The 27,781-nt window shown below is 40.7% G+C and overlaps 1 protein-coding gene, 1 long non-coding RNA gene and 1 pseudogene across 5 annotated transcripts; 2 read left to right on the forward strand and 1 right to left on the reverse strand.

The window, feature by feature from the left end:
* Nucleotides 1-1,878: 1,878 nt before the first annotated feature.
* ccpg1 (cell cycle progression 1) lies at nt 1,879-15,093 on the forward strand. 3 transcript variants are annotated; one of them, XM_045688839.2, is made up of 10 exons: nt 1,895-2,020; nt 4,696-4,766; nt 5,125-5,239; nt 5,500-5,585; nt 5,688-5,895; nt 8,273-8,599; nt 9,811-9,929; nt 12,110-12,235; nt 12,540-13,900; nt 13,994-15,093. In XM_045688839.2, exons 2-10 carry the CDS (start codon nt 4,707-4,709, stop codon nt 14,175-14,177), a joined length of 2,586 nt encoding a protein of 861 aa, XP_045544795.1. In that variant the 5' UTR covers nt 1,895-2,020; nt 4,696-4,706; the 3' UTR covers nt 14,178-15,093.
* Nucleotides 14,432-17,007, reverse strand: LOC106562255 (GPI alpha-1,2-mannosyltransferase 3-like; annotated as a pseudogene). The gene is made up of 5 exons (XR_006757753.2): nt 16,988-17,007; nt 16,153-16,214; nt 15,828-16,049; nt 15,555-15,730; nt 14,432-15,468 (listed from the first exon to the last, which is right to left on the reverse strand). The product of XR_006757753.2 is annotated as a GPI alpha-1,2-mannosyltransferase 3-like (transcript).
* Nucleotides 17,008-19,132: 2,125 nt separating this feature from the next.
* Nucleotides 19,133-20,674, forward strand: LOC106562222 (uncharacterized). The gene is made up of 2 exons (XR_001318997.3): nt 19,133-19,705; nt 20,272-20,674. It is a non-coding gene; the product is annotated as an uncharacterized LOC106562222 (long non-coding RNA).
* The last annotated feature ends 7,107 nt before the right edge of the window (nt 20,675-27,781 follow it).

A 27,781-nucleotide genomic window follows, 5' to 3' on the forward strand; every position in this document is an offset into this window, starting at 1 on the left:
ATCCAAAGTTTGTCTCATCTGACAAAACACATTTCAGTGTATCCCTGCTTATTTATACATCAACCTACCTCTCCAGTTACATGCTGCTCATCTGTATCAGTTGTCATAGAGCTTATGATTTCCTCATCTAATAACCCTGTATGACAACTTGTACCACAACTTTATGTCTTTAAGTGGTAGTATTAAATCCCAATATCTTGGGTGTCTGAGATTTGATTGAGCAGCACCACTGACACTTCGTCATGTGAATTATTGGCTACATCAGGATGAAACTCAGAAGCAGGTTCTTTATCCTCAAAAGTGTGTACATTTTGCATATTAACTTGGCAGTCTGAGGGTCTTCTCTGAGCAGTTGACATTCCATCATTTAAACTCTCCACAGGCAAGGTTTTGAACCTGAACCTAATTTACATTCTCTGTTTGTACCATTTTGTTTAATTTCACCTTGTTGTCACTAGCAATAGAATGTATAAATGTGTCACAGTCCGCTTTAAGACTAAATCCATTTTGCAATGGCTGTACATGAACTCGACATGATTCTGAGTTGCATAGAAAAGTAGCAAATTCTACATCCTTTTGACTATCAAATTGATACCAATTTCACAGATATCACATGCTAGCATTGCTCATTTATTGTTATTTGGTTATTTACAGCAACAAAACAGTGTTTTGGGTTTCTTTTAATGTGTGACCCATTCCTCACCATATTTACGTTTCACTGCATTTCTCCTCCCCACTCTTGTGTTTTGATTGGTGTTTTTTTTTTATCAATTAGTGTACTGTCTTTGACTGTGTTGCCCTGACTTAAGTTTGTGCTGTCACGCTTATCTCCTATGTCATTACATATGGGTGACAGGCTCAAAGGGTTGGTTAACTCAACCTCTTCCTCAATCTCATGAACAAGACTTTGAATTTTACTTCTATTCTTATTACACATGTTCCTAAGAATGTTGATACTATGATTAATGACAATGGTTGTTCCAGATGGCCATTGCAAAGTTTTGTCAACTTCCTCCCAAAATTGGAACTCAAATGTGTCATTATGCTGCATGATCGCATGTACTGCCATTGAACTAGCATAATAATCTAAACATTTATTATTATTTTTTCCCCTTTCTGTGGCAAGTCTTAACTTTCTGGTGATCCCCAACATCACGACCACCCCGATACAATTTATGTGTCAAATTTGGGGGTTCAACAGCATTTATAATCCGTTGTGTCAAATTATTCTGATCTATGCTTTTATCAGTAGTCCATAGTTAACTTTATCACTACAGAGAACAGCGTCACTATCAGTACATTGAACTCCTACTATAGCACTAGGTCCACCCTTTACTACTCCTTCCTGTGACTCAATTAATTCAAGCACCTGATTAACACCAGTGTCCGGCATAGACTCCACCACTTTACTATCCCTGCCTTCCTTTAGCTGCATAACACAAGCACATAGGCCTATATCAAAATTGTCATCTTTCCATTTAAGCAGCCCGACATGAATCCTTGCTGTGTTTTTTGTAGAAGTTGGCCATTGCAGAATTTGGGCAACTTCCTTCAAAAATGCATTATCAATCTTTTCATTGTGCTGCATAACATAATTAATTGTATTTGAAATAGCAGAATAATCCAGAGGTCTTTGTGTCCTCTCTTTCAGTGTCTGAGCATGCCCTGAATTTACCCTGCTGTCTGTCCCCTGGCCACTCCCTGACCTTACCCTTCTGCCTGCCCCCTTCTCCTCCTTGACCTTACCCTGCTCCCTTCATTGTTAATGTTTAAACAGTTATTTTTCATGTATCATGAATAAATACAGGTTATTGACACGTTTCTACAATTACGTGGGAGACTTTTATTTAGAACGTTTCGAAATTCCGTGATCCGGAAGTACTATTTTTAGTGTTGCTGACGAGTCGCTGATTGTGTTGTTGTTGGATTGAAATCGATGAAGCTGTGAGGGCGCAATTGTGACTGCAATATCAATAATCGTTTGCAGAAATTCGTACTTTCTACGTTGGAAACTTACTGGGTAATGATATTACTGTCTGATGTTTTGTCAGGTTAGAGTGGTTTGTAAGTCATACTTCTTGTAGTTACAGAGTAGGATAAGTTAGATAAACTAACGCGTACTAGTAGCTAGCTATTACTGTTAGGTAGCTAGCAAGAAGCTGTTTACATTTCAGTCTATCTAGCAGCTGTTTGCAGAAAACACCCCTCCGTTCGGATTTTCACCTGGTTGTGTCATTTATTATGATAATTGTTAGTATTGAGCATATCATAACGTTACATAGCTACACATATATATATATATATATATATATATATATATATATATATATATATATATATATATATATATATATATATATCCATTATAACTATCCATTTGTTGAATAATCGACTGCGGATTGGACTCATCATGTGCTAACTGTAGTTGGCTAGCTAGCTGGCGGCATCGCAATCCTGCACAGTGCAGCTACGAAGGCCCCCATGCATTGAACCGTGCACACCAAACTCGGTTTGTTGAAATAATATCAACAATACTCACTAGGTTTCGTTTTCCTTCACCAGTAAACTAGTTAGGTGGTAAAGTAACAGTATTCCAAAATGTTTGTTGTTGTGGTGGGATTGACATTTGCCCCCCACAACCCACATTCTACACAACCACTACTGGGTACTCTGAAAGCTGTATAAACTCTTTATCATGTTCTGCTGCAAATAATATTATGCCTATACAGAGAAACATACAAACTGTTTTCGATCTCCCCAAAAGTGAGGCATTGGGGCAATCATTCACCAGCAAAGGGGGTCAGCATGACATCCCCTACCATTCATAGACGCAAACTACTATAGCGCCTATTGACGATAGTATCTTCTTACCGGGGGAGTTGTGTTAAGTGCCCGGACGCTTACTCTAAACATTAACACGCAACGCTTGCGGTACTGTTTTGGAAATATAAGTAACGTATCTTTCATATCAGTGAAACATTATTACTTATTTTAAACAAAATGTAAATTACTACACACCTTTTATATGGTTAGTGTTCCCACACAGCCATATTGCCACGTTAGAGTGCTTGTTAGGTATCTAGTGTGTTCAGAACACCCGTGTGTGTAATCAGAGAGGAAGAGAGATGTCCAACTCGGCAGAAAATCTGTCTCCCTCCTTTAGGCGGTGTTTTTTCACCGAGCAAGGAGTTTTTGGATGGAGGTCAATAATGACTGTCGAATTTGGTCAACAAAAAAACGAATGGCTTATTTTCTCGAATATAAGCATAAGTTGTTAAGAGTGTACTGATATAAGTAGGCCACGTGATATCCCGGTGTTGTGCGGAAAATCTCCCCCTTGGCAGAATACTTCCCCTCTTTGCGTTCTTCATTGCTGCGACTTGTTCTAGTTGAGATTTCTGCTCGCCACACCGTTGTCAATTTAGCCTACATTTCACAGATCTTAGTAGCAGAAAGCATTTTTGTCTGCAGTTTAAGTGTATGTGGCGGTTGTAGTTTGTACGGCGCCCTGGGCGAACCCACTCCTCAGGCTCCGCCCGCACCCGGGGCGCCCTGGGCGGCTGCCCATGTCGGCTGTACCGAAATCCGCTACTGATTTGTATTAGTCTATAAATACAACTCTTTGCCAAAATTAGTCATCTCTCCCATGGCTTATCCGACTAGTATTTTTGAAAGTGTAAGGATAATAATTCAGCCATAGTTGTTCTGAAATGTTTATCGCTTGCCAACATTTTACTCCCTCTATGTTTAATATAACATACATACATTAATTATTAATTTCGGTTGCCTATCCTGACGTGAAGTTTGTTCTATAGAAAGTATTTGACTCTGATGTGTGCCACAGAAAGTATTTGACTCTAGCCACAAAATGAAGGAAATTAGAAGGGGGGGATTCTGTCAGGGGGATATTTGACACAACACTTGCAACTTTGAGAAAAAACACTTTATATCCGAGTTGTCTCGAGATGGCTATGCATAGTCATGGCATGAGGCTAGTAGCATAGCGTCTCTCTCCATTGAATACAGGCGGTTAAAGTCAACAACTCTCATCGAATATTCAAAAAAGTATTATAATAATGAGATGTATCCACCAACCCAAAGAACAGATAGATAGAAGCTAGACAGCCCATCTAGCCCGTCTGGACAATGACTCCCATTGTTAGGGAGACTCGTGTATTGTCAGTATATCCATCTTTGGTGTAAGCTAACTAGGGAGGAAGTGTAGTTCGTCAGCTGGAGGCACACACAGTGTATGAATCTGTGCAAAACTGCTACAGTAAATGTATCTTTTTTATCAGAATTTTTTTTCTCGCTGACATGAAAGATAAGGGGCATACCAGCATATGTTTAGAAAACCGTTTTGAAAGTGATGATTGACGTTTCTAAACGTTAAAACACAACATCAAAATTGTAGTTTACATGGATCCAAATGTGAGCGAATGTAATGGCTGAAAACCCTCCATATGGAGATGAATGGTTTTTGAGAGCTAGACATTCCCCTGTCAACAAGGCATGCATTATGCTGCAATGTCTGTGTACTGTTGTTGTGAACTGTCTTATCTCAATGTCATATCAGTGAACTGTGGTTTTATGCAGAATGATACATTTTGCATTTGAGTATTCAAATGTTCCTCTTGTGCAAAAAATAATAATTCCCAATGCATTTTCTACAGTGTGCTCCATTGTTTTTACCAGCTGGCGGAGCCATGTCAGAGAGCTCAAGTGACACAGAGTCCTCCTGTGGGTGGACTATCATAAGTAATGAAGTAAGTCGAGTCTTTCTGACTCTACCTGGGTCCTTATTTGATTCCCCATCAGCCTGAGCACCTCAGCTAACCCTTGTAGGACCAATATTCCAGTACTAGGAACTAGAGCCCTTGAAATTCCTCAGTGCACTCTAATGGGACTGGCCTATGGATATGACTGTTAGTGACTTACTAATTCAAAGTTTCATGTCATCTTAGTTACTTCTTGAGTGCCTTTATGCCAGTCATTGCCATTATGCCGACTGTCTAGATTAATTTGAAAGGCTGATGGTTAATAGGGTGAACTGGAGATCATAGTATGCCTTCATGTAGGGTTGTCTGAAATGTGGTAGGCTAATATAATAGGCTTGTTTCTAAGGGTTCAGATATTGAGGCCCTGGGGCCAGAGAACGGCTTGGAATGTGGACCTGATCTCCCAGAGAGCGCATTGCTGGAGCCAGAGCTGCTGCAGGACCAACCCACCTCTCTCTCTGGTAGGAGGAGTTACCATATGCCTTGTCGTGACAAATGAAATCACTTTGAAATATCTAGGCCTATTACAAAAAAATCTATTGATGACTGGGTTAAAACTGTTACATTGTAATATACATGTATCAGAAAAACACTACATAATTTGGTTTAACCATCTGTAATGAAACACATTTATAGCTGTATTGAGATGTTATGTGCTCACAGTAAATGGCATGTACTCAACTTGTCTTGAAATTTTAAATGTCCTCTAAATGTGTTTCAGCTGAGTGCACAGAGGAGAGGGCTGAGTCATCTCTTGATGCCACTCTGAAAGAAGAAACCTTAGATGAGACATTGTCTGCTTCTGAGGTGAGGGTTAAAAACAAAACATTCTTCAGCTGTATATTTGTATGATTCCCATGTCGCTATGTTTCCAGTCCCTATGCCAACCATGTGGAATATCCTCTGCAGGCTGGAGGTGAGGTGGCCGGGGACGAGCAAGTGACTCTGTGTTCCTCCAGTGACCACTCTGACATTGTGACTCTGGGGGACACTAGGGAGACTGAGCTTGGGCCTTGGGATGAGCAGACGGTGGAGGAGGAAGAGGGAGCAGTCAGTGAGGAGCTCTACCTGGGCACCTCCTCCAGCAGCCAGTACACCTTCAGCGCAGCAGAGACTGGTAGGGCAAACCAACACACCCTTTAGGGGATGTTTCAATGAATTCCACTATGAGGTAAATTGGAGAATTTAGATAACTTTGAACTGCGAAGATAAATACAAATGTAAGAGATGTTTCCATGCAAGGTTTGATGGTCTGGTGATGATCAAGCAACTTAAGTGGATAAGAGAACAGATAGGGCATGACGACAAACAGAAGAAACCAACAAAGCACTCCTTCCTATCCCTTTCCCCTTCCCCTTGTCCTAAAGCCAGGCTGATGATGGGCCACTGGAAGCTTCCACAGAGTCTGTGGGACTTGGGCTGCCAACTGAAAGGGCAGATGTCTGGCAGCCGTTCTCTCTCAGGTGGTATAAACTGGACTGGTGTGAATATGATAGCGTGCTGCTTGTCTTGCTCAACACAGTGTAGCAGGCCTAAACCTGATAAGCTGTTGTCAGGGCAAATGCTGTCCAATGACGTAAACAAGTTCTGCTTCTTTTGAAGGATGTTGCAACCGCCACTAAATGTGCGAAACGAAACACTTGCGTGGTATTTCAGCATGATGTGTGTTTTTTTTAGGCTTAACAACTGGAAGTTGCCCCAGTGATGATTTGGCTAAATGTCATTGGTTTGACTGATATACCTGATGTATAATTAGCCCAGCCTATAATACATTTTATTTCAGAAACATTGTATATCAGAATATTTGATTAGTTGTTAGTCTGGATCTCCTGTATTTCTCTTTTAATTTTAGGCTAGTGGTCACCTCTGTGATCATGTAACCTAGATTAAACGTGATTCTGAGGCATGTTGTTTACATGTTGCTCCTATTACCAGAGGGATGTCTTTAATCAGATTTTGCAATCAATGGTTATTGTTAAGCAAAACATAAGCAAATTTTCACAGCAATGTGGGTCAGTTTTACAGGTTTGGCATTTCCTCTGGAAGACTAAAGCATTATTTTTGTTTCCCCAGTTGAATGTGCACCAATGTCATGAAGCCTAGCTTTACAATAGGGTCTCCAACCCTGTTTCTGGAGAGCTACCCTTCTGTAGGTTTTTTGCGCCAATCTCAGTTGTAACTCACTTGGTTTTTAAACCAGCTAATTGTTAGAATCAGGTGTGCTAGACTAGGGTTGGAGTGTGAACCTACACGACTGTAGCTCTCCAGGAACAGGGTTGGAGAGCCCTGCTTTACAACAAAAACTATGTATAGGCTTTAAAGGGGGGCTGAACTTACTGATTTGGCTTAGATTTTCGACTGACTTGGTCATTGAGAAATGCAGAAGCCATGGCCGAAGCCAAATAAGAGTTGTCTTGGGAGGTGTGTGGTTTAATGTGTGTGTGTGTGTGTGTGTGTGTGTGTGTGTGTGTGTGTGTGTGTGTGTGTGTGTGTGTGTGTGTGTGTGTGTGTGTGTGTGTGTGTGTGTGTGTGTTCACACGTGGCAAGTGTTTGTACATTCACTTTGCCAAAACGGTACACAATCACTCACCCTTCAGATAACTTGAAAGGCTAACCAGGTCTTGTCTTGATGTCACCTAGGCTAGTTAGTGCTAGCCAACTTATTTAGCCAATTAGCTTCAGCCTCTGGTGTGCCACTGCGGCAAAGTTGGTTTGACATTGAATAGCTTATCTCTAGGGCTAGTTAGGGGCCGTCAATAAATGACTGTGTAAATGGGACAATATTTTTATGTTTCATATCTTTTAGTTGTCTCATTCAATGCTTTAAATATTTGAATTTCCACAATTTATAGCAGATTTGAGGTTTTTAAGTAAGTACATTTGGAGCTATTGACATTTTTTAAATATTGTCCCATATACATTGTGTAATTTACTGATGGTCCCTAAATAGCCCCATAGGGATATCGCATGTCAAACCAAATTGACCATGGACATTACGATGGGGTCGCCTGCAGCTGAGCGCTGAATTGATGATTACTTGGTGCTGCCAACTGTGGGCAGGATTGAAATATACCCAACCCAAGGAAAACTTACGGTACCCATACATTGTTTTCCCATTTCGCATATCTTTGTTTTGGATGAGACTGACTTTATGACAAATGATCCCATTTACACTTTGTAGTCAATTTTGATAGCAGAATAACTGCTTCTGACTCATATTGATGCCACATAGGCCGTTTTCAAAATGAGAAGTAGCTTTTTAGGGGCAGTCGCTCTTTAATTAGAATTGAATGGAGACATGATATATTGCCATGGACCGCACTTTGCTACTAGATCAATGAGGGCAATTAAAACAGTATATTTCAAGCAGCAATGTGCTGTTAATGATTTTAGCAGCATAAGCATGGTTTACAAGCATGTCAACCTACATGTCTACATTGTAATTATGGTTCAGTGCACTAATGATTCTTTGTGTGGGTGTGTGTATGTTGCAGTTTTCCCTGCGGAGCAGCCTGTGGTTGCAGATTCCAGCAGCAGTGAGGATGAGGGAGGAGAACAGGTCACCCCAGTAGTGCGGAGGCGCAGGGTGAAGAAGAGCACCACTAGCTCTGTGCCTGAGCCTGGAGAGGAGGTGCAGGAGTCTGGCCACAGTGACCTAGAGGAGACTCTAGAGGAGGAGCAGAAGGAGGTACAGGAGGAGGAGGTGCAGCAGGAACCTCGCGTTGCTCCCCCACCTCAAGGCCATGTCAGCAGCACCCTTAACAAATGTATCCTACTAGCCCTCATCATCGCCATGAGCATGGGCTTTGGTCACTTCTATGGTAAGCATCATGGGAAAATATTGGTACATATGTGATGAAGAATTTCAGTGTTGCTCATTATAAGTATGGAATCATTGGTAAAAGGAATTCTCGAGGAGGGCTGTTTTAGCAGTTTTAACTTGTGTTGGTTTTGTGTTCTAGGAAAATTTGAAGGTACAGTATGGAGTGGATGGTTTGCTTAGGTTCATAAGTCATGATAATGTCATGTGAATGTCATGTGTCATCACCGCATCGTAGTTTTAAGTAGCACAATCTAAACCTGTGTGTTTAGTGGGATTATGCAAAGCATGTCAAGTGCCTACATAGATATATTTGATCATATTGTAAGGATACACATCCTATTAAGATGGTGAAAAGAGAATTACAGTGCTTCTGTTGATTTCTTGAATCCATCCTCATCAGAATGTTTTATGTGTAAAAACAAATAATTTTGTCATAGGGTGGCAGGTAGCCTAGTGTTTAAGAGGGTCGATGTGTCCTTGAGCAAGGCACTTAACCCGGATTGCTCCTGTAAGTCACTCTGGATGAGAGTGTCTGCTAAATGATTAAAATATAAAAATTTAATACAGTATCTGGGTTGTGGTCAATAAGCAATCAGTTTTCCAATGTTATTGGCAGCTCAGAGCTGGCTGAAAGGTGACATGCTGAATATGACTGATAAACTTAATCATAGAGGGGTGCCACATTTTGAGTTGACTACAAACCAGATGCTCATGATGGGTCACTTGTTGAATGTAAGTCAATTTATTTTCTGTTTTTGTGTGTGGTAGTATATCACTTTCTTGTGCCGTCTTCTTTGGTAAGGTGAGGTAACAATGGGTTCCTAATTTCCCAAGGGTCAGGGAATTCCAACACCTACATCCCACACATGGAATGTCGGGGGTTTTCTAATTTGTCAGCGAGTGTGGTCATAAGTCAATAAAAATACACACAATAACACATTTCTGTTATTGAGTTGATTTTGCCACTGCTGATCAATGTCACCAAATAGCTTTGAATCTTGGAAACTAATTGGTCTGCATGGATAAGTCTTGAAATGTTTGTTTGTCCAAGAGTGGGAACCCTTTTTAGTGCACCTAACATGACGTGGACATTTCCCACAACCTTTTCTGCTTCTGTGTTACTATTCTTGAATGTGTATTATCATCTGGTGAATCATGCCTATGCTTATGGAAAATGAAGGGAATGCCTAATATTTCATTCTAACACAGGCACAGTACAGGTTCAGGAAAGACAGAAGATTGTGGAGAAGATCTGTGGAGTGAACGACCTTGGTAATTCGAGAGATCTGCAGCCTCAGTGTCATAAAGGACCAAATGTCATCAACAAGGTCTGTAAAGAGTTCTTGATACATACAGTTCGGTATCATAAGCCACCTCCCTCTATCCTTCTCAAAGAAATTAGCATAATAAAACAAAATACATGTTATTTCCCTGTCTTAGAAGCTGATTTTTCTTTCTTTTTTGGTGAACTTTGTTCCAGCTATAGAATTCTCTCATTCTTTTGACTGAACACTTGCAGATTTCAGGCATTAAAGTGCCAGTAGTCCTAATGTCACATTTGGTACTATCAGTATCATATTTTAGGAAGAACTTTTAAGCATTTCAATATTAAATTGATGTATCCACAACTTTCACAGCAATGCTCAGTGAGTACACTCATTTCACTATTATTTGTCAAGAAAATCTAACTTCTGTGGTAAGTATGCTTATGCCTCAACTAAAGCACACTATTGCTCCTTCCAGAGAGCTATTTGCTCGCAAAATAATGTATCTTCACCACCAACCACACGGAAGGATGTTTTAAATTTTTTTTTTTTTAACAAATTATGCCTCAAAGGAAGTGGTCAAACACTATCTAGCTTTGTTACATTTTCCACTGATCTCAAATAGTTTTTGATATGACATACAGAAGCAAAATGTTTCTTTAGGCAATGAGGTCCTTGTAATGAAATACATTGCAAGCCCCCTATATTATACTGTGTAGCCTATCCTTGTTTTTGTGGTTTATATTTAGGGGTTCACAGCGACACTGAAATCTATTGTTATGCTTAGATTGTTTTTCTTGACCTGGTCAAATAACTTAAGATTTGATTGGTAACTTTTTTTCTAATTTGGCACACTGAAACTAGCCATGATTAACTTAGACAAAAATAATTGCACCGATTGGCCTAAAGGTGGCAGTGTTAAGCAACCTCACTTAAACCTTCATATCCGCCCCCCGTTTAACCTAGAGACTTGAAACGTTGTATGTAGGTGTCTTTATGTTGAACAAATTTGCCTCAAGGAAAGTACGTCAGCATAGATTTTGCTCCATCCTGAACATTTTGGAAAACTTGACCAAATTTGGCATGTAGGCCCATGGTACACCTCTTAACTTAGTTTGAGAAAAGCTAAGGGATTGGTTACAAGATGGCTGAGTTATTGATAATCAGATTTTACGTGTCCATTTAAATCCTTTGTAAATCCACTTCAAAATCGCCTATCAACTTAACTTTAGGGTCATCAGACATTACCATGATGAACCATGTTACATTTGGCATTGATATCTTTAAAAATAAGGAAACTTAACAATGAACTTTTGACTATGTAAAGCTAATGCTTAAAATAATCAAATCTCATGGACTAAAAGTCAGATTCATTCCAAATGTGGTCTTTGGACTCATCAAAATAGTCCCTAAAGAGTAAATAACATTGCATTCAAAGATGGCCACACTTTACCAGTAGATGCGTATATGCTAAAATAGGTTTAAAATACTTCAAAAATCTTCTTCTCATGAACCATAGGACCAAATTACACCACATTTGGAAAGTAAGCCCATGGTCCATGTCTTAAATTACTTCGAGAAAGACGAAGGGATTGGTCAAAATCGGGTTATGTGTCCATTTAAACCAGTGTAAATATACTCCATAGTGGTCTAGCAACTTGTAATTTGTCATTGCTATCATGGACATCCCAAAGATGAACCACACTGAATTTGGTTTTGATATCTCAAAAACAAGGAAACTATTAACAAGTCATGTAATGCTAATGCTCAAAATCATCTGCAGGCATATTCTCCTCATGAACCATACATCAGATTCAATCCAGATTTTGTATTTAGACATAAGGCTTTTAATAGTTGTTTTTTTTCTCTCTGCATTCAAATATGGCCACACTGTACCAATGATACAAATTCTTGAAATCTTCTTCTCAATGCTTTCAGTGATTGCACATAAAAGAAGATTGTTCCTACATGATAAAGTGCTTTCTTTGTTATCCAACTGATATTTTCTCCTTTTTCATCCTGTGACCACGTTCATATTGCTGCTCGCACATATATTTGTGAATTCACATTTAAACTCTTCATGTTACGTGACTATTATCTACGATTTGTTTTTGATGGCTTTTTGCCCCCTTGAGAACCATTTGACACTCCACTTAACTGTAGAGTGAGATGAAGCTTAAGTGTATTCTCATTTTATAGCAATGCATTTGCTCACTTTGGTGATGCTGTTTCCACACGTTTAGGACGTGGTTAAGAGTCTGAGAGAAGACCTAAAGGACAAGAGTGACATGATGCTGTCCCTCACAGGGATTATGGACAAGCTTACTAAAGAGAACCAGGATCTCAGATCCAAACAGGCCCAGCTACAGGTAACATGCAAGTACAGGTTACGGTTCAAATTTAACACTAGTGGTGGGTCTTTCCATATAAATTGAAGGTGGACTAATATCTAAAGATAAAGATTCAACTGCTGCAACAAAATTCACCATTAATTGATTTGTCGTTTATTCGTCTGACAGTGAAGAAATTGTATTTTGTCATCATTTCACTTTTAACCATCTTCATTATTAATTTAAGCCTAACTGTTCCCCTTGTTGTTCATATGTTTAAGTGTTTTGCTAATAGTCCTTTTGTGGATGCATAACAAATGATGTATTTTTGTTTTGAAACAAGGCCCAGAAAGAAGACTTGGTCATGAAACTGAAGCAGACTGGCGAGGAGAGGGTTAAGATTGAGTCTAAGCAGAGTCACCTGATGGTGGAGAACCAGCTGCTGAAGAGCTCCCTGGAGCGTGAGGAGGAGTCCCTGTCCACCCTTCAGGAGGAGCTGAGGAACCTGCGCTCCCAGATCCGAGAACTGGAGGAGACTGGGGCCGGGGCCGACTCCATGCTGTCTGAGAACCAGAGGCTGAAGGACCACCTGGAGGAGGAGACGCAGCGCCTCCGCAGCTTCCTGAGCCAGAGGGAGGCCCTGATGGCTGAGGCCCAGACGCTGAGGAGGGAGCTGGATAATGAGCGTAAGGTGACCGACCAGCTAAGGGAGCAGCTGAGCAGCCGCAACACCAGGGCTGGAGGAGAGGTCGACCCGGAGACAGAGGAGCTGCAGTCACGGCTCATGGAGTTGCAGAAGAAGCTGAGCTTTGAGCAGCAGCGCTCTGACCTTTGGGAGAGGCTCTATGTGGAAACCAAAGAGGAGAGGGCCAAGGGAGACAAGCAGGCCAAAGTCAAGAGGTCCAAGGATGGCGTGATAGGGAAGGTGAAAGACACTTTTGATGCGGTGAAGAACTCCACCAAGGAGTTTGTGCACCATCACAAAGAGCAGATAACGAAAGCCAAAGAGGCTGTGAAGGAGAATCTGAGGAAGTTCTCTGATTCTGTGAAATCCACCTTCCGCCACTTCAAAGACTCTGCTTCGCGTATGATGGACAAGACTTACCGGCCTCACGATCGGAGGTTTCACGAGAGGAAGGAAGCCAAGACTGAGCAGCAGGAGCATCATAGAGACCATGGAAACAAGCACTCAGAGGAGGAACCATGGCAGCCCAGAACCCACAAGCCCCTGCATCGTCACCCTCGTAAATCCACTGATGACTCTTTCCAGGCACACCGTAACACCCGGAAGTCAGGGGGTAAAGTTGAGGAGGACCCAGAGGCTGAGCAACAACAAAGAGGAGTGCCCAAAGGTTGCTCTGGGGTTTTCGACTGTGCCTACCAAGAATCCATGAGCCTCTTCAACAAAGCCATGGACCCCATAAGAGCAGATGAGTTCAACCAGCTGCTTCACAGCTACCTCCAGCAGGAGGTTGACCACTTCCACCACTGGACTGAGCTGGAGAGCTTTATTAACAATTTCTTTCACAACGGCGTCTTCATCCACGATCAGATGCTGTTCACAGACTTTGTTAGTGGTGTGGAAGACTACCTGGAGGACATGGATGAGTACCATGGCCACAACGATGACGTCTTTGAAGATCTTGACGAGTATGTCTACAGGCACTTCTTTGGAGATACCTACTCAAAACGTTATGGGTCAAGGTAAGTTTATAGTTTTCATAACAGTTTTTTCAATAGGATCTTGTGAATGTTGTACTTTACCATATTCTGACATTTCTTTTCGCCAACTCACAGTAGACCCTTTGAAGTGCCAAATACGGATACTAAAGAAGAAAGACTAGCCAAGCAGCGTAATCAGAGGGCCCGGCCCCGGTCACAAAGAGAGAGGAAGTGGAGCAGAGCAGGACGGAACACAGACAGACACATGGCTGATGTAAAAATAGAGTTGGGTCCTATGCCCTTTGATCCCAAATATTGAGAATAATCTTACCTAATGAATCTGTTTTTTATAATGGCTGATATTGTAGTTGCAAAGGCTATTTAGGATGTGTTTGGAAAGCCTTTTCACTTCTTATTCTTCTGTTTTTGTGATTTTGCACAATGTTCTTTTAACACTGCCTGAATGTCCCCTTGCTTCCTGTGTTGTGTAAGCAATCCTTAGGTTAGTGTCAATGGTGGTGTATCTGACTGCATCTAATCTCATGCGCACAAAGAAAATTATTGCTGCAATGATTTAGCCATAAATTGTCTTTAATTGCTGTAGTTAGTCATATTTAAACATTGGAATACAGTAAGTAAATCTGACAGTAGCAAACTCTGTAGTACACATTCATTGTCATCAGGTCAGCTGTTACATGTTCTTTTTAAGAACCATCACTGACTGTAATTTGCACAACATTTCTTATTTTTGGGCCTTGTTTAAAAAATTAAATAATAATAATAATCTGTTACCATTTTAATTGTCTAAATGTAGGCCTATTGTGAATGATTAATGATTCATTGGATGGATCCAACAATGGAAAGAAATATAATTTTTGTCAGTGGCATTGAGAAGTTATGCACTGACAAATACACTTTAATTTCAATTCCAAATTGTCATAAGGTGACAGATTGATAATTGTGAGATGATGGCCTAAACAATTGCTGACAATGATACTGTTGTGTGCAGTAAAACTTTAAAAGTAGCAAAACCACAGTGGATTTCTATAATGTACTGCTACGTTACATATTTGTTTAAAATGGTGAGATAAAGTGCAACTGTGTTGTCGTTAAATTGTTCAGTAACATTCCAACTATGGCTTGTTTTATTAAGGCTGATTTATTTCCTTTCATTTACAGATGTGCTGTTGAAAATGAATTGCAGCTTCCCAATAAATAAAAAAAGTGAATATTGATTGCTTCTTTCCCCCCCTAATATAGTAAACTGTCTGGCCAGGTGTTGCATTATTTTCACTGTTTAAAATATCAATCTGTTATTCAGTTTTAATTATAATTTATTCCTTTGCTTTACAGATCCATTTTGATTTAACTTTCCAATGGTCAAGATGGTTCTGTTCAGTGCATTTTGTAAACTAGGATGCTTCTTCAAACTCGTCCTTGAGATACATGAGTAAGGGAAAATCTTTGTGCTTCTTAGAAATGTATTCTCATTCTCTTCAGTGCCTTTGATAAACTAGGATGCTTTTTCCAACTCGTCCTTCAGGAACGTGACTGTGGAATATTTCTGTACTTCTCATAAATCTATTCCCCTCCAAGAATGCCGAGATCTCCTGAGGACAGAAAAGGCTAATAATAAAAGTGATTGTAACAGTGAAGGAGCCATTAGTCTTGAATTACAAAATGCAGAGTATCTAACCTTCTTCAGAACATCAAAGAACACCAGGTGGGTTGGCAGCATTGACTTAAGGAAATGAGGTCAACCAATGATGAGGATCAGCGAATAATCTCTCAGCTTCATCGACATAGCTCTTGTCTCCTATGAGATCTGGTGGACATTCTAGGAAATGCTTCTTCATTGGACAGTGGATGTGGCTACAAAAATGTATATTGATTATTTACTGCACTGCCTTGGTAGCTATAAGCATGTCACAGTTCTTACTCATGCAAAAGCCCCCAAAATGGACTGTACCTGTAGAAAGGTGTAGAGTGACAGGGCATTGGAAAGAGGACTTCAGGCAGTGGAGGGGTTGAAGGATCGCTGTTGTCACACAAGGTCTGGAGGTGACCCATGACATCCAGGGTGCCTCGCTGGTGAAGCAGACCTGTGTACAGGCAGACCGCACTAGGTTGGAGACCAATAAGGCACATGCGGCAGGCCGTCTCCAGGTTCTCAGATTCACCAAAGCTATCCCTGCAATAAACGAGGACCCCATGTCGTGCATAGGGTATGACTGTATGTTGCTAGTTTGGTTACTTGCAGTCATTGAAATCTTTCAGGAAGTTTTAGCACTCACCACAAAATACCATGCAGAAAGGCAGAACAGGGTAGATGAATCTGAACTTGTGTGAAAGACAACTGCACAATGGTCTTTCTCAAATCAAATCAAAGGTGAGTTATGAGTTTCAGCTTGTTATCTTCCTGCCAGAAGTGGTAAACCAACAGAGGAAGCCACACAAGCAAGGCTGTCGGACGAACAATGACTGCCAAGGCAACCAGGATCAAATATTTTGTACTGCGAAAGAAAACAAGCAAAATCTGTTTTAAACAATGTTATTAATGGAGCGTTATTAAAAGGTATTTTGTAACTTGCCATGTAATGGGAAATACTTACAGATGCACAGTAAGTGAAATGGTTTTATGTTTGAGTTGTGTGAGGGAGGTGTGTGGTCCTACCTGTTGTGTGTTTTAAAGCCAGGCAGAGGATAGTAATAGAGAGCCAGAGTTGTGAGTGTGGTCTCCATGGTGTTGGTCAGGGTCCTGGTGCAGCAGTGCCATGTGAACCAAGAACAGAGGTACAAGTAACAAAAAAAGAGAAAGAGGCTTTGTCACATGGTTTCAGCCCACATTACCCAGAATTGGAATAAGTGAAAAGGTTATGAGAAACAAAGTTGTCCATGTTGTTTTTAATATCCATTTGGCAACATCAGAATGCTCCAGTGATTGGATAAGGCAGTACAGTTTAATATCAGCCAATGCAGATTGCAGTGCCTGCACAACTCGAGGTAGCCATACCTGCAGAATCCACAATGTATACTGTACAGGTTTTGACAATGGGGTCACATGCAATGCATTTCGCATCAGCACTATAAGTTGCTGCAAAATATGAAGATGTACTCAATATGACTTACCAAGAGTTGAACTGCGTCATAGGTGAAGAAGTGCAATATCTTATATATAGCTGCAAAGAAGAGAGGGTAGGAGAACCCTCTTATACCTGCTGTCCACTCCCACGTCAAATAGCCATAGGTGAAGTCATTAAGGATTTAGTAGAATACACAGCCTATTGTCCACAAAAAGGTTATTAGAAGGGTACTGCTTAAAGTTTCAAGAATATTGTTGCAAGAATATTCAAAAACCATAAGATGTGCGATTTTGAGGGACTGCCAGTATTCATCCGGGACAAAGCTGGTCTGGACCAGGAAGCAGTTGATGAGACTAAATGCCACAGTGAAGACACTGACATGGACCCCCAATACACCTGAGGAGAAGAAGAATAAACAAAAACACGTCAGATATCTCTCCACCAGTTAGGCTGCCTGTGTTAGATGTGCATTGGTAATTACATCCATTATCAACTAGTCATTTGAAAGACTCAAGCATTCTGAAACTGCAAGTACAATTGCATGCTCCTGGATCACCTGTTGCCTACTTCAATTTAATTTGTATTTCTTTATTTAACTAGGCAAGTCAGTTAAGAACACATTCTTATTTATGTTGATGTAGCTAGCTAAACTTTTATCATCAATAGCAGTTTGACACTTGTTCAGTCTGCTAGAAATATGATAGCTGCTATACCAAACAGGGAACATACAGTCGTGGCCAAAGGTTTGAGAATGACACAAATAATAATTTCCACAAAGTCTGCTGCCTCACTGTCTTTAGATATCTTTGTCAGATGTTACTATGGAATACTGAAGTATAATTACAAGCATTTCATAAGTGTCAAAGGCTTTTATTGACAATTACATAAAGTTGATGCAAAGACTCAATATTTGCAGTGTTGACCCTTCTTTTTCAAGACCTCTGCAATCCGCCCTGGCATGCTGTCAATTAACTTCTGGGCCACATCCTGACTGATGGCAGCCCATTCTTGCATTATCAATGCTTGGAGTTTGTCAGAATTTGTGGGTTTTTGTTTGTCCACCCGCCTCTTGAGGATTGACCACACGTTCTCAATGGGATTAAGGTCTGGGGAGTTTCCTGGCCATGGACCCAAAATATCGATGTTTCGTTCCCCGAGCAACTTAGTTATCACTTTTGCCTTATGGCAAGGTGCTCCATCATGCTGGAAAAAGCATTGTTCGTAACCAAACTGTTCCTGGATGGTTGGGAGAAGTTGCTCTCAGAGGATGTGTTGGTACCATTCTTTATTCATGGCTGTGTTCTTAGGCAAAATTGTGTGAGCCCACTCCCTTGGCTGAGAAGCAACCCCACAAATGAATGGTCTCAGGATGCTTTACTGTTGGCATGACACAGGACTGATGGTAGCGCTCACCTTGTCTTCTCCGGACAAGCTTATTTCCGGATGCCCCAAACAATCGGAAAGGGGAGTCATCAGAGAAAATGACTTTACCCCAGTCCTCAGCAGTCCAATCCCTGTACCTTTTGCAGAATATCAGACTGCCCTGATGTTTTTCCTGGAGAGAAGTGGCTTCTTTTCTGCCCTGAGCAAGCTCTGTACTGGTGGTGCCCCGATCCCGCAGCTGAATCAACTTTAGGAGACAGTCCTGGCGCTTGCTGGACTTTCTTGGGCGCCCTGAAGCCTTCTTCACAACAATTGAACCGCTCTCCTTAAAGTTCTTGATGATACGATAAATGGTTGATTTAGGTGCAATCTTACTGGCAGCAATATCCTTGCCTGTGAAGCCCTTTTTGAGCAAAGCAATGATGACGGCACATGTTTCCTTGCAGGTAACCATGGTTGACAGAGGAAGAACAATGATTCCAAGCACCACCCTCCTGTTGAAGCTTCCAGTCTGTTATTCGAACTCAATCAGCATGACAGACTGATCTCCAGACTTGTCCTTGTCAACACTCACACCTGTGTTAACGAGAGAATCACTGACATGATGTCAACTGGTCCTTTTGTGGCAGGGCTGAAATGCAGAAGAAATGTTTTTGGGGGATTCAGTTCATTTGCATGGCAAAGAGGGTCTTTGCAATTATTTGCAATTCATCTGATCACTCTTCATAACATTCTGGAGTCTATGCAAATTGCCATCATACAAACTGAGGCAGCAGACTTTGTGAAAATGTATATTTGTGTTATTCTCAAAACTTTTGGCCACGACTGTACTGTACCATTATCAAGAGGACATGTTTCTTCACTATATTGTTGGGATTTTCGTTCTCAGTTTAACAGGCTCTGCTTTGTTTCCGATATTTAAGCGTACACGAATCTTTTCCATTACTTAGATAAAGTAAAACTAACTACATATAACGTATCTAATTCGAGCAGCACCAAAATCCACATTAGTTCCGTGTTTGTGCTCGTAGGTAGATGACGTCAGACGATTCCTTGGAAAGTAAATGCTATTGTCAAGATATCATTATTGTGTTACATATCGGTGATGTAAAGTTATACAGCTTGCAATGTTATCTGTACCACTTATAGAACATACAATTGATTGAATAAATTATGATATGCATTTTATGGGGATGAATCGAACAAGTCCCAAATCGCATTTTAAGTTTATTGTTGTCCTTTATCTTGTCCACTTTCATTCGCCGTAGATGCATATTCGACCTTTGCACTCAAACCAAACGTCGCTTTCTAGCCAGCGTTAGTTGTTTAATTGTTAGAATTGAAGACGGTTTGGTCTACACACACTTCATAAAAGATCGGGGTGAGTTATGTTTAAGCAAGAAAAATTATGAAAACATAAGATTTGTGTGTCCTTTGTCTCTCACTAGCTAGCTATGGCTAACAACCCACGGTTTTGTCTAGAGGGGATACAGTTTTTGTGAATATTGACTTTTTGTAGCAGGTTAGAATTTATACAGCAAGTTAGGATAACCAATTAGCATTCGTATAAGTGTAGTAGCGCAGGATCTGGTTGAGTATGAGTGGAGAGTTTTGCAATGTTACAAAGAATCTGACATACCACAGTGACGTACAACAATTCATGTCATTTATTATTCATATGCTGTATGTAGCTGAGGTTCGCGTTTACATCACTAATGCTGTATCATGCACACAAAGTTTTATAAATGCTTACATTTCCTTCTCTGCATATGTAGCAGCTTGGTAATGTCACATCATCCACGTGATTTTAAACTTTTGATAGGACATTCTACTGCACAATTGAGCCCCATGAAGAAAGCTTTGTGTGCTTCCTGCAAAAACGTAATGTACAACATCAGTGTGACAATACAAGGCGAAGCTTTTGGGTAATCTCTTCTATTCTTACAGGATCATCGATGCAAGTGTAGGTGGGACTCCTGATCCAGAGAACATGTTTCGACGAAGGATACCCTTTGCACAGATAGCCTTTGCCACTGTGCTAGGAGTTGCTGGGGGAGTTTATATATATAGACCCATGTTTGAGCCCCAGCACAAGAACTCTGTTCCAGAGACTTTGAGTCAAACTGAGGACAATTGGATGCCTGAGAGCCAAGGACAGTCTAGAGATGGCAACAATGTGCCTGAGAGTCCTGGACAGTATGAAATCAATAGAACTGTGTAGGAGAGTGGGGGACAGTCAGCGGCCTACGCAGAAGTGGCTGTCAAGGAATGATTTCATTTAATTTGTGGTTTGGTGTGTAAATTAGACATGTGAATTTAATGTTAAATAAAATCCTTTCTGCTACTGAAAGATCTCACAAATCCAGTAATGTGTCAGCAGGGTTGGGTAAGTTACTTTCTAATTGTAATCCGTTACAGTTACTAGTTACATGTTCAAAATTGTAATCAGGAACATAACTTTTGGATTACCCAAACTCAGTAACGTAATATGATTCCATTCTTTTACTTCTAGATTACTTTCCCCTTAAGAGGCATTAGAAGAAGACAAACATGTATGTTACCAATTGAACCACATCTATTGCAGGATAAATCAATGTTAAAGTTTACGCGGCTGGCCATATATGGATGTTAAATTTTACTTTATGGTTATGTAGGCTTCTTCTAACCCATCGCTTTCTACTACATATAATAATACGATTAAATTATATCTTTACATTAAAAACCAAAGTCGATCAGAATTCCAGTAATTCCAATAAATGTTATTATACCGCTTGATCTTCAAGAATAGGACTTGGAAGTATAGATTAGCCAAATTGTTTTACCTGAGCATGACCCCAAAACGAAGGACTTATTAGCCAGCCCTACTCTGTTTATGATTTTGTCGTCATGGAGGACTGATTGGGCTCATTGATTCGAGTTGAAAAATAAATGCTGCGCTTATAGAATGGCATGCTTTGAGCGTTACTGAAAAGTGCTATTTACATGTGACAAATTAATGCCATATGGTGCATTTGCTATAGGCCTGTTGTTTACCTTTTTTTGGTGACACTTTGATATCTTGATGATATGCAGCTGTTTAAAGGGCAAATCCACAGATGAAACAATAACTAAACGGTTGCCCCGCCTCTTTTGGTAAAAGCTGAGGGATGGGTCTGGAGAAATGTAACCACTCTCAGATTAAAACCTCTTACATCTAGACGTTCCGCTAGCGGAACACGTGCTCCAATATCCAATGATAGGCGTGGCGCGAATTACAAATTCCTCAAAAATACAGAAATAATCAGACACCCATTTTTCAAGCTAGCATATAATGTCACAAAAAACAAAACCACAGCTAAATGCAGCACTAACCTTTGATGATCTTCATCAGATGACACGCCTAGGACATTGTTATACAATACATGCATGTTTTGTTCAATCAAGTTCATATTTATATCAAAAACCAGCTTTTTACATTAGCATGTGACGTTCAGAACTAGCATTCCCACCGAACACTTCCGGTGAATTTACTAAATTACTCACGATAAACGTTCACAAAAACATAACAATTATTTTAAGAATTATAGATACAGAACTCCTTTGTGCAATCGAGGTGTCCAATTTTAAAATAGCTTTTCGGTGAAAGCACATTTTGCAATATTCTAAGTAGATAGCCCGGCCATCACAGGCTAGCTATTTAGACACCCACCAAGTTTAGCCCTGACCAAACTCCGATTTACTATTAGAAAAGTTTGATTACCTTTGGTGTTCTTCGTCAGAATGCACTCCCAGGACTGCTACTTCAATAACAAATGTTGGTTTGGTTCAAAATAATCCATAGTTATATCCAAATAGCGGCGTTTTGTTCGTGCGTTCAAGACACTATCCGAAGTGTAAATAAGGGTCACGCGCACAACGCATTTCGTGACAAAAAAAATCTAAATATTCCATTACCGTACTTCGAAGCATGTCAACCGCTGTTTAAAATCAATTTTTATGCCATTTTTCTCGTAAAAAAGCGATAATATTCCGACCGGGAAAGCGTGTTTACGTACAAAGAGAGAGAAAATAAGAAGCATGGGATCCCCTCGTGCACGAGCCTGAGTCTCATAGTACTGTGACCGGCCACTATCCAAACGCGCTAATGTTTTTCAGCCAGGGGCTGCCTCGATATCATTCAGCTTTTTGCCGCCTTCTGAGAGCCCATGGGAGCCATAGGAAGTGTCACGTAACAGCAGAGATCCCCTGTATTGGATAAAGATAATCAAGAAGGCCAAGAAATGGTCAGACAGGGTACTTCCTGTACAGAATCTTCTCAGGTTTTGGCCTGCCAAATGAGTTCTGTTATACTCACAGACACCATTCAAACAGTTTTAGAAACTTTGGAGTGTTTTCTATCCAAAGCTAATAATTATATGCATATTCTAGTTTCTGGGCAGGAGTAATAATCAGATTAAATCGGGTACGTTTTTTATCCGGCCGTGAAAATACTGCCCCCTAGCCATAACAGGTTAATAGACAGAACTATGGATGTCAGGACTGACCATCCATGATATAAAATTATAGTTTTAACCATGTTATGAGGCTATACAGTGTGTTTACATTTACAATGTTTACAAACATTGGAGTAAAACAAGCTTATATTTTGGGTTCTCATTGAGTGTGACAGTTAAACTAAGCTCAGGAGGCATTTAGAAATGATATTCTTCAAGAATCGATGGAGATGTATATCATTTCTAAGTCCAAAAATGGATGTAGCAACTACAGATTGCCCATTTTAAGGCAATCAAAAGTGTGCAAGTTTGAGCATGTGTCCATTAGGCCTATGATATTTTATTTTTTATCAGCATGAATTAGATTGAGCAATAAAAAAATGCACTTTTATTCCATAGGCTTGGATCCGCACTATGCAGCTGTTGCAAGAGTGCGTTTTTTTACTGGCTGTCCACTGGTTTCAAAAACAATGATTGATAGGCAGCTTAAACTAATTGAATTCAACCATTATTGGGTTCAAATATACATTTAGATTTGTGAACAACTATCCACAACAACCACAATATGTAAGGCGCAAATAGCTACATCATAGAGCAGCAGTGTGATTCACATCAATGTGCTATGTAGATATCAATAATAAGTGATATCCATATCGCTGTAGACTACACCACTGCTGTCAACTTTACATCCAAGTGTTTATTCAAGTTGGATAACCTTTGGATGCCGACAGCAGTAGCACCATCGGAAGACAGCTTGGACTGTAGCCAACAAAAGCCTATTCCTGCTCTTTTCCCGCGATCCATCAAACACATTTGGTGTGTCATCGATATCATAACCGCCATCGATAAAAGACAGTACTGTGCAGCCGTCTTCATCGACCTGGCCAAGTCTTTCGACTCTGTCAATCACCGCATTCTTATCGGCAGACTCAACAGCCTTGGTGTCTCAAATGACTGCCTAGCCTGGTTCACCAACTAATTCTCAGAGAGAGTTCAGTGTGTCAAATCGGGGGACCTGTTGTCCGGACCTCTAGCAGTCTCTGTGGGTGCCGCAGGGTTCAATTCTCAGGCCGACACTTTTCTCTGTATATATCAATGACGTCGCTCTTGCTGCTGGTGATTCTCTGATCTACCTCTACGCAGACGACACCATTCTGTATACCTTTGGACACTGTTAACAAACCTCCAAACGAGCTTCAATGCCATACAACACTCCTTCCGTGGCCTCCAACTGCTCTTAAAATGCTAGTAAAACTAAATGCCTGCTTTTCAACCGATCGCTGCCCGCCCGTCTAGCGTCACTACTCTGGACGGTTCCGATTTAGAATATGTGGACAACTACAAATACCTAGGTGTCTACAAATACCTAGACTGTAAACTCTCCTTCCAGACTCACATTAAGCATCTCCAATCCAAAATTAATTTAGAATCGGCTTCCTATTTCGAAACAAAGCCTCTTTCACTCCTGTTGCTAAACATACCCTCGTAAAACTGACTATGCCTCCGATTCTTGACTTCGGCGATGTCATTTACAAAATAGCGTCCAACACTCTCTTCAGCAAATTGGATGCAGTCTATCACAGTGCCATCCGTTTTGTCACCAAAGCCCCATATACAGTTGAAGTTGGAAGTTTACATACACTTATTTTAGAGTCATTAAAACATGTTTTTCAACCACTCCACAAATTTCTTGTTAACAAACTATAGTTTTGGCAAGTCGGTTAGGACATCTACTTCGTGCATGACACAAGTCATTTTTCCAACAATTGTTTACAGACAGATTATTTCACTTATAATTCACTGTATCACAATTCCAGTGGGTCAGAATTCTACATACACTAAATTGACTGTGCCTTTAAACAGCTTGGAAAATTCCAGAAAATTATGTCATGGCGTTAGAAGCTTCTGATAGGCTAATTGACATAATTTGAGTCAATTGGAGGCATACCTGTGAATGTATTTCAAGGTCTACCTTCAAACTCAGTGCCTCTTTGCTTGACATCATGGGAAAATCTAAAGAAATCATCCAAGACCTCAGGAAAAAAATTGTAGAGCTCCACAAGTCTGGTTCATCCTTGGGAGCAATTTCCAAACGCCTGAATGTACCATGTTCATCTGTACAAACAATAATATGCAAGTATAAACACAATGGGACGTCGTCATACCGCTCAGGAAGGAGACGCGTTCTGTCTCCTAGAGATGAACGTACTTTGGTGTGAAAAGTGCAAATCAATCCCAGAACAACAGCAAAGGACCTTGTGAAGATGCTGGAGGAAACAGGTACAAAAGTATCTATATCCACAGTAAAACGAGTCCTATATCGATATAACCTGAAAGGCCGCTCAGCAAGGAAGAAGCCACTGCTCCAATACCGCCATTAAAAAAAGCCAGACTACGGTTTGCAACTGCACATGGGGACAAAGATCGTACTTTTTGGAGAAATGTCCTCTAGTTTGATGAAACAAAAATAGAACTGTTTGGCCATAATGACCATCGTTATGTTTGGAGGAAAAAGGGGGAGGGTTGCAAGCCAAAGAACACCATCCCAACCGTGCAGTGGCGGTTCTAGACCATTTCAACTGGGGGGACAAGCTGGGGCCAGTTGTACTGTTAGAGGGGCCAGTTACATCAGACGTTATTGTTGTCATATCGTTTTGCATGTGGTACGATACTGTTGTGTTCTGCCTAAAGCCGTCCCTCTAGAAAATGTGTGGGTTAAATTAGTGTTCCGCGTTGCCACTGTCTAATAACGGATGTCAAAAAAGAACGATAGCAAAAATGTAAAAATTATTTCATACTCCACATTTAGGGGGGCTACAAGGGGGTCCAAAATTGTCACAGGGGCCCCCCCTGCTACCCCCAGGACCGCTAGTGCAACCGTGAAGCACGGGGGTGGCAGCATCATGTTGTGCGAGTGCTTTGCTGCAGGAGGGACTGGTGCACTTCACAAAATAGATGGCATCATGAGGGAGGAACATTATGTGGATATTTTGAAGCAACATCTCAAGTCATCAGTCAGGAAGTAAAAGCTAGGTCGCAAATGGGTCTTCCAAATGGACAATGACCCCAAGCATACTTCCAAAGTTGTGGCAAAATGTCTTAAGGACAACAAAGTCAAGGTATTGGAGTGGCCATCACAAAGCCTTGACCTCAATCCTATGGAAGATTTGTGGGCAGAACTGAAAAAGTGTGTGCGAGCAAGGAGGCCTACAAACCTGACTCAGTTACACCAGCTCTGTCAGGAGGAATGGGCCAAAATTCACCCAACTTTTTGTGGGAAGCTTGTGGAAGGCTACCTGAAACATTTGACCCAAGTTAAACAATTTACAGGCAATGCTACCAAATACTAATTGAGTGTATGTAAACTTCTGACCCACTGGGAATGTGATGAAATAAATAAAAGCTGAAATAAATAATTCTCTCTACTATTATTCTGACATTTCACATTCTTAAAATAAAGTGGTGATCCTAACTGACCTAAGACAGGTAATTTTTACTAGGATTAAATGCCAGGAATTGTGAAAAACTGAGTTTAAATGTATTTGGCTAAGGTGTATGTAAACTTCCAACTTCAACTGTACTACCCACCACTGCGACCTGTATGCTCTCGTTGGCTGCCCTCGCTTCATATTCGTCGCCAAACTCACTGGTACCAGGTCATCTATAAGTCTTTGCTAGGTAGAGCCCCGCCTTATCTCAGCTCACTAGTCACCATAGCAACACCCACCCATAGAAGTGCTCCAGCAGGTTTATTTCACTGATCATCCCCAAAGCCAACTCCTCCTTTGGCTGCCTTTCTTTCCAGTTCTCTGCTGCCAATGACTGGAAAGAATAGCAAAAATCACTTTAGCTGGAGACTCATCTCCCTCACTAACTTTCAGCATCAACTGTCAGAGCAGCTTACCGAACACTTCACCTGTACACAGCCCATCTGTAAATAGCCCACCCAACTACCTCATTCCCATGTTATTTATTTTTGCTCTTTTGCACCCCAGTTTCTCTACTTGCACATCATCATCTGGACATCTATCACTCCAGTGTTAATGCTGAATTGTAATTATTTTGCCACTATGGCCTATTTATTTGCCTTACCTCCCTAATCATACTACATTTGCACACACTGTATATAGATTTTTCTATTGTGTTATTGACTGTACGTTTTTTTTTATCCCATGTATAGCTCTTTTTTTCGCACTGCTTTGCTTTATCTTGGCCAGGTCGCAGTTGTAAATGAGAACTTCTTCTCAACTGGCCTACCTGGTTAAATAAATAAAAAATCATAGCGGTCTCTCCATTTCTGTCAAGCCGTTTACGCATACAGTTTGACGCATACGTTCGACAAATCCAATGTATGCAATTCTGCAGGGCAAACGCAGCGTTTCATTGGGAAATAATATAATTCTGGTGTACCAAAATGCAATACCACTGTCGGTGTGATCGAAGTGTAACATGTAAGGGATTACAAAAACCGCCAACTGTAATCTGTTACCATCAAAAATATGGTAATCAGATTATAAATACTTTTGAAAAACTAGATGATTACTTCGAGGATTACTTTTAAATTCAGAAAGAACGTTTGTGGGGGGAAAAAACGCTGCATACTATTTTATGCAATGACACTGTCCGTGTGTTAGAAGCATTACTCCCCAACCCTGTGTGCCACTTCGAACACACCGACAGTGTCATGGCGCAAAATAATATGCAGCATCATCTGGATATGTATGCAACTAAAGTTCAACATTCACCTTCTGCTACCATTTCTGTCAAGCCGTTTACGCATACAGTTTGACGCATACGTTCGATAAATCCAATTTATGCAACTGCATCTGCAAGGCAAACGCAGCGTTTCATTAGAAATGAATGTAATTATGGTGTACCAAAATGCAATGAAGCTGTGGGTGTGATCAAAGTGTAGTTCCAAAATAATACTCCTGAGCGGGTAGGGTAGTTTTCCGTTCCGAGGTGTTTTACGGGTTGGCGAGAGA

The sequence above is a fragment of the Salmo salar genome, chromosome 11, assembly GCF_965601325.2.
Source record: "Salmo salar chromosome 11, fSalSal1, whole genome shotgun sequence".
Taxonomy (NCBI): Eukaryota; Metazoa; Chordata; class Actinopteri; order Salmoniformes; family Salmonidae; genus Salmo; species Salmo salar.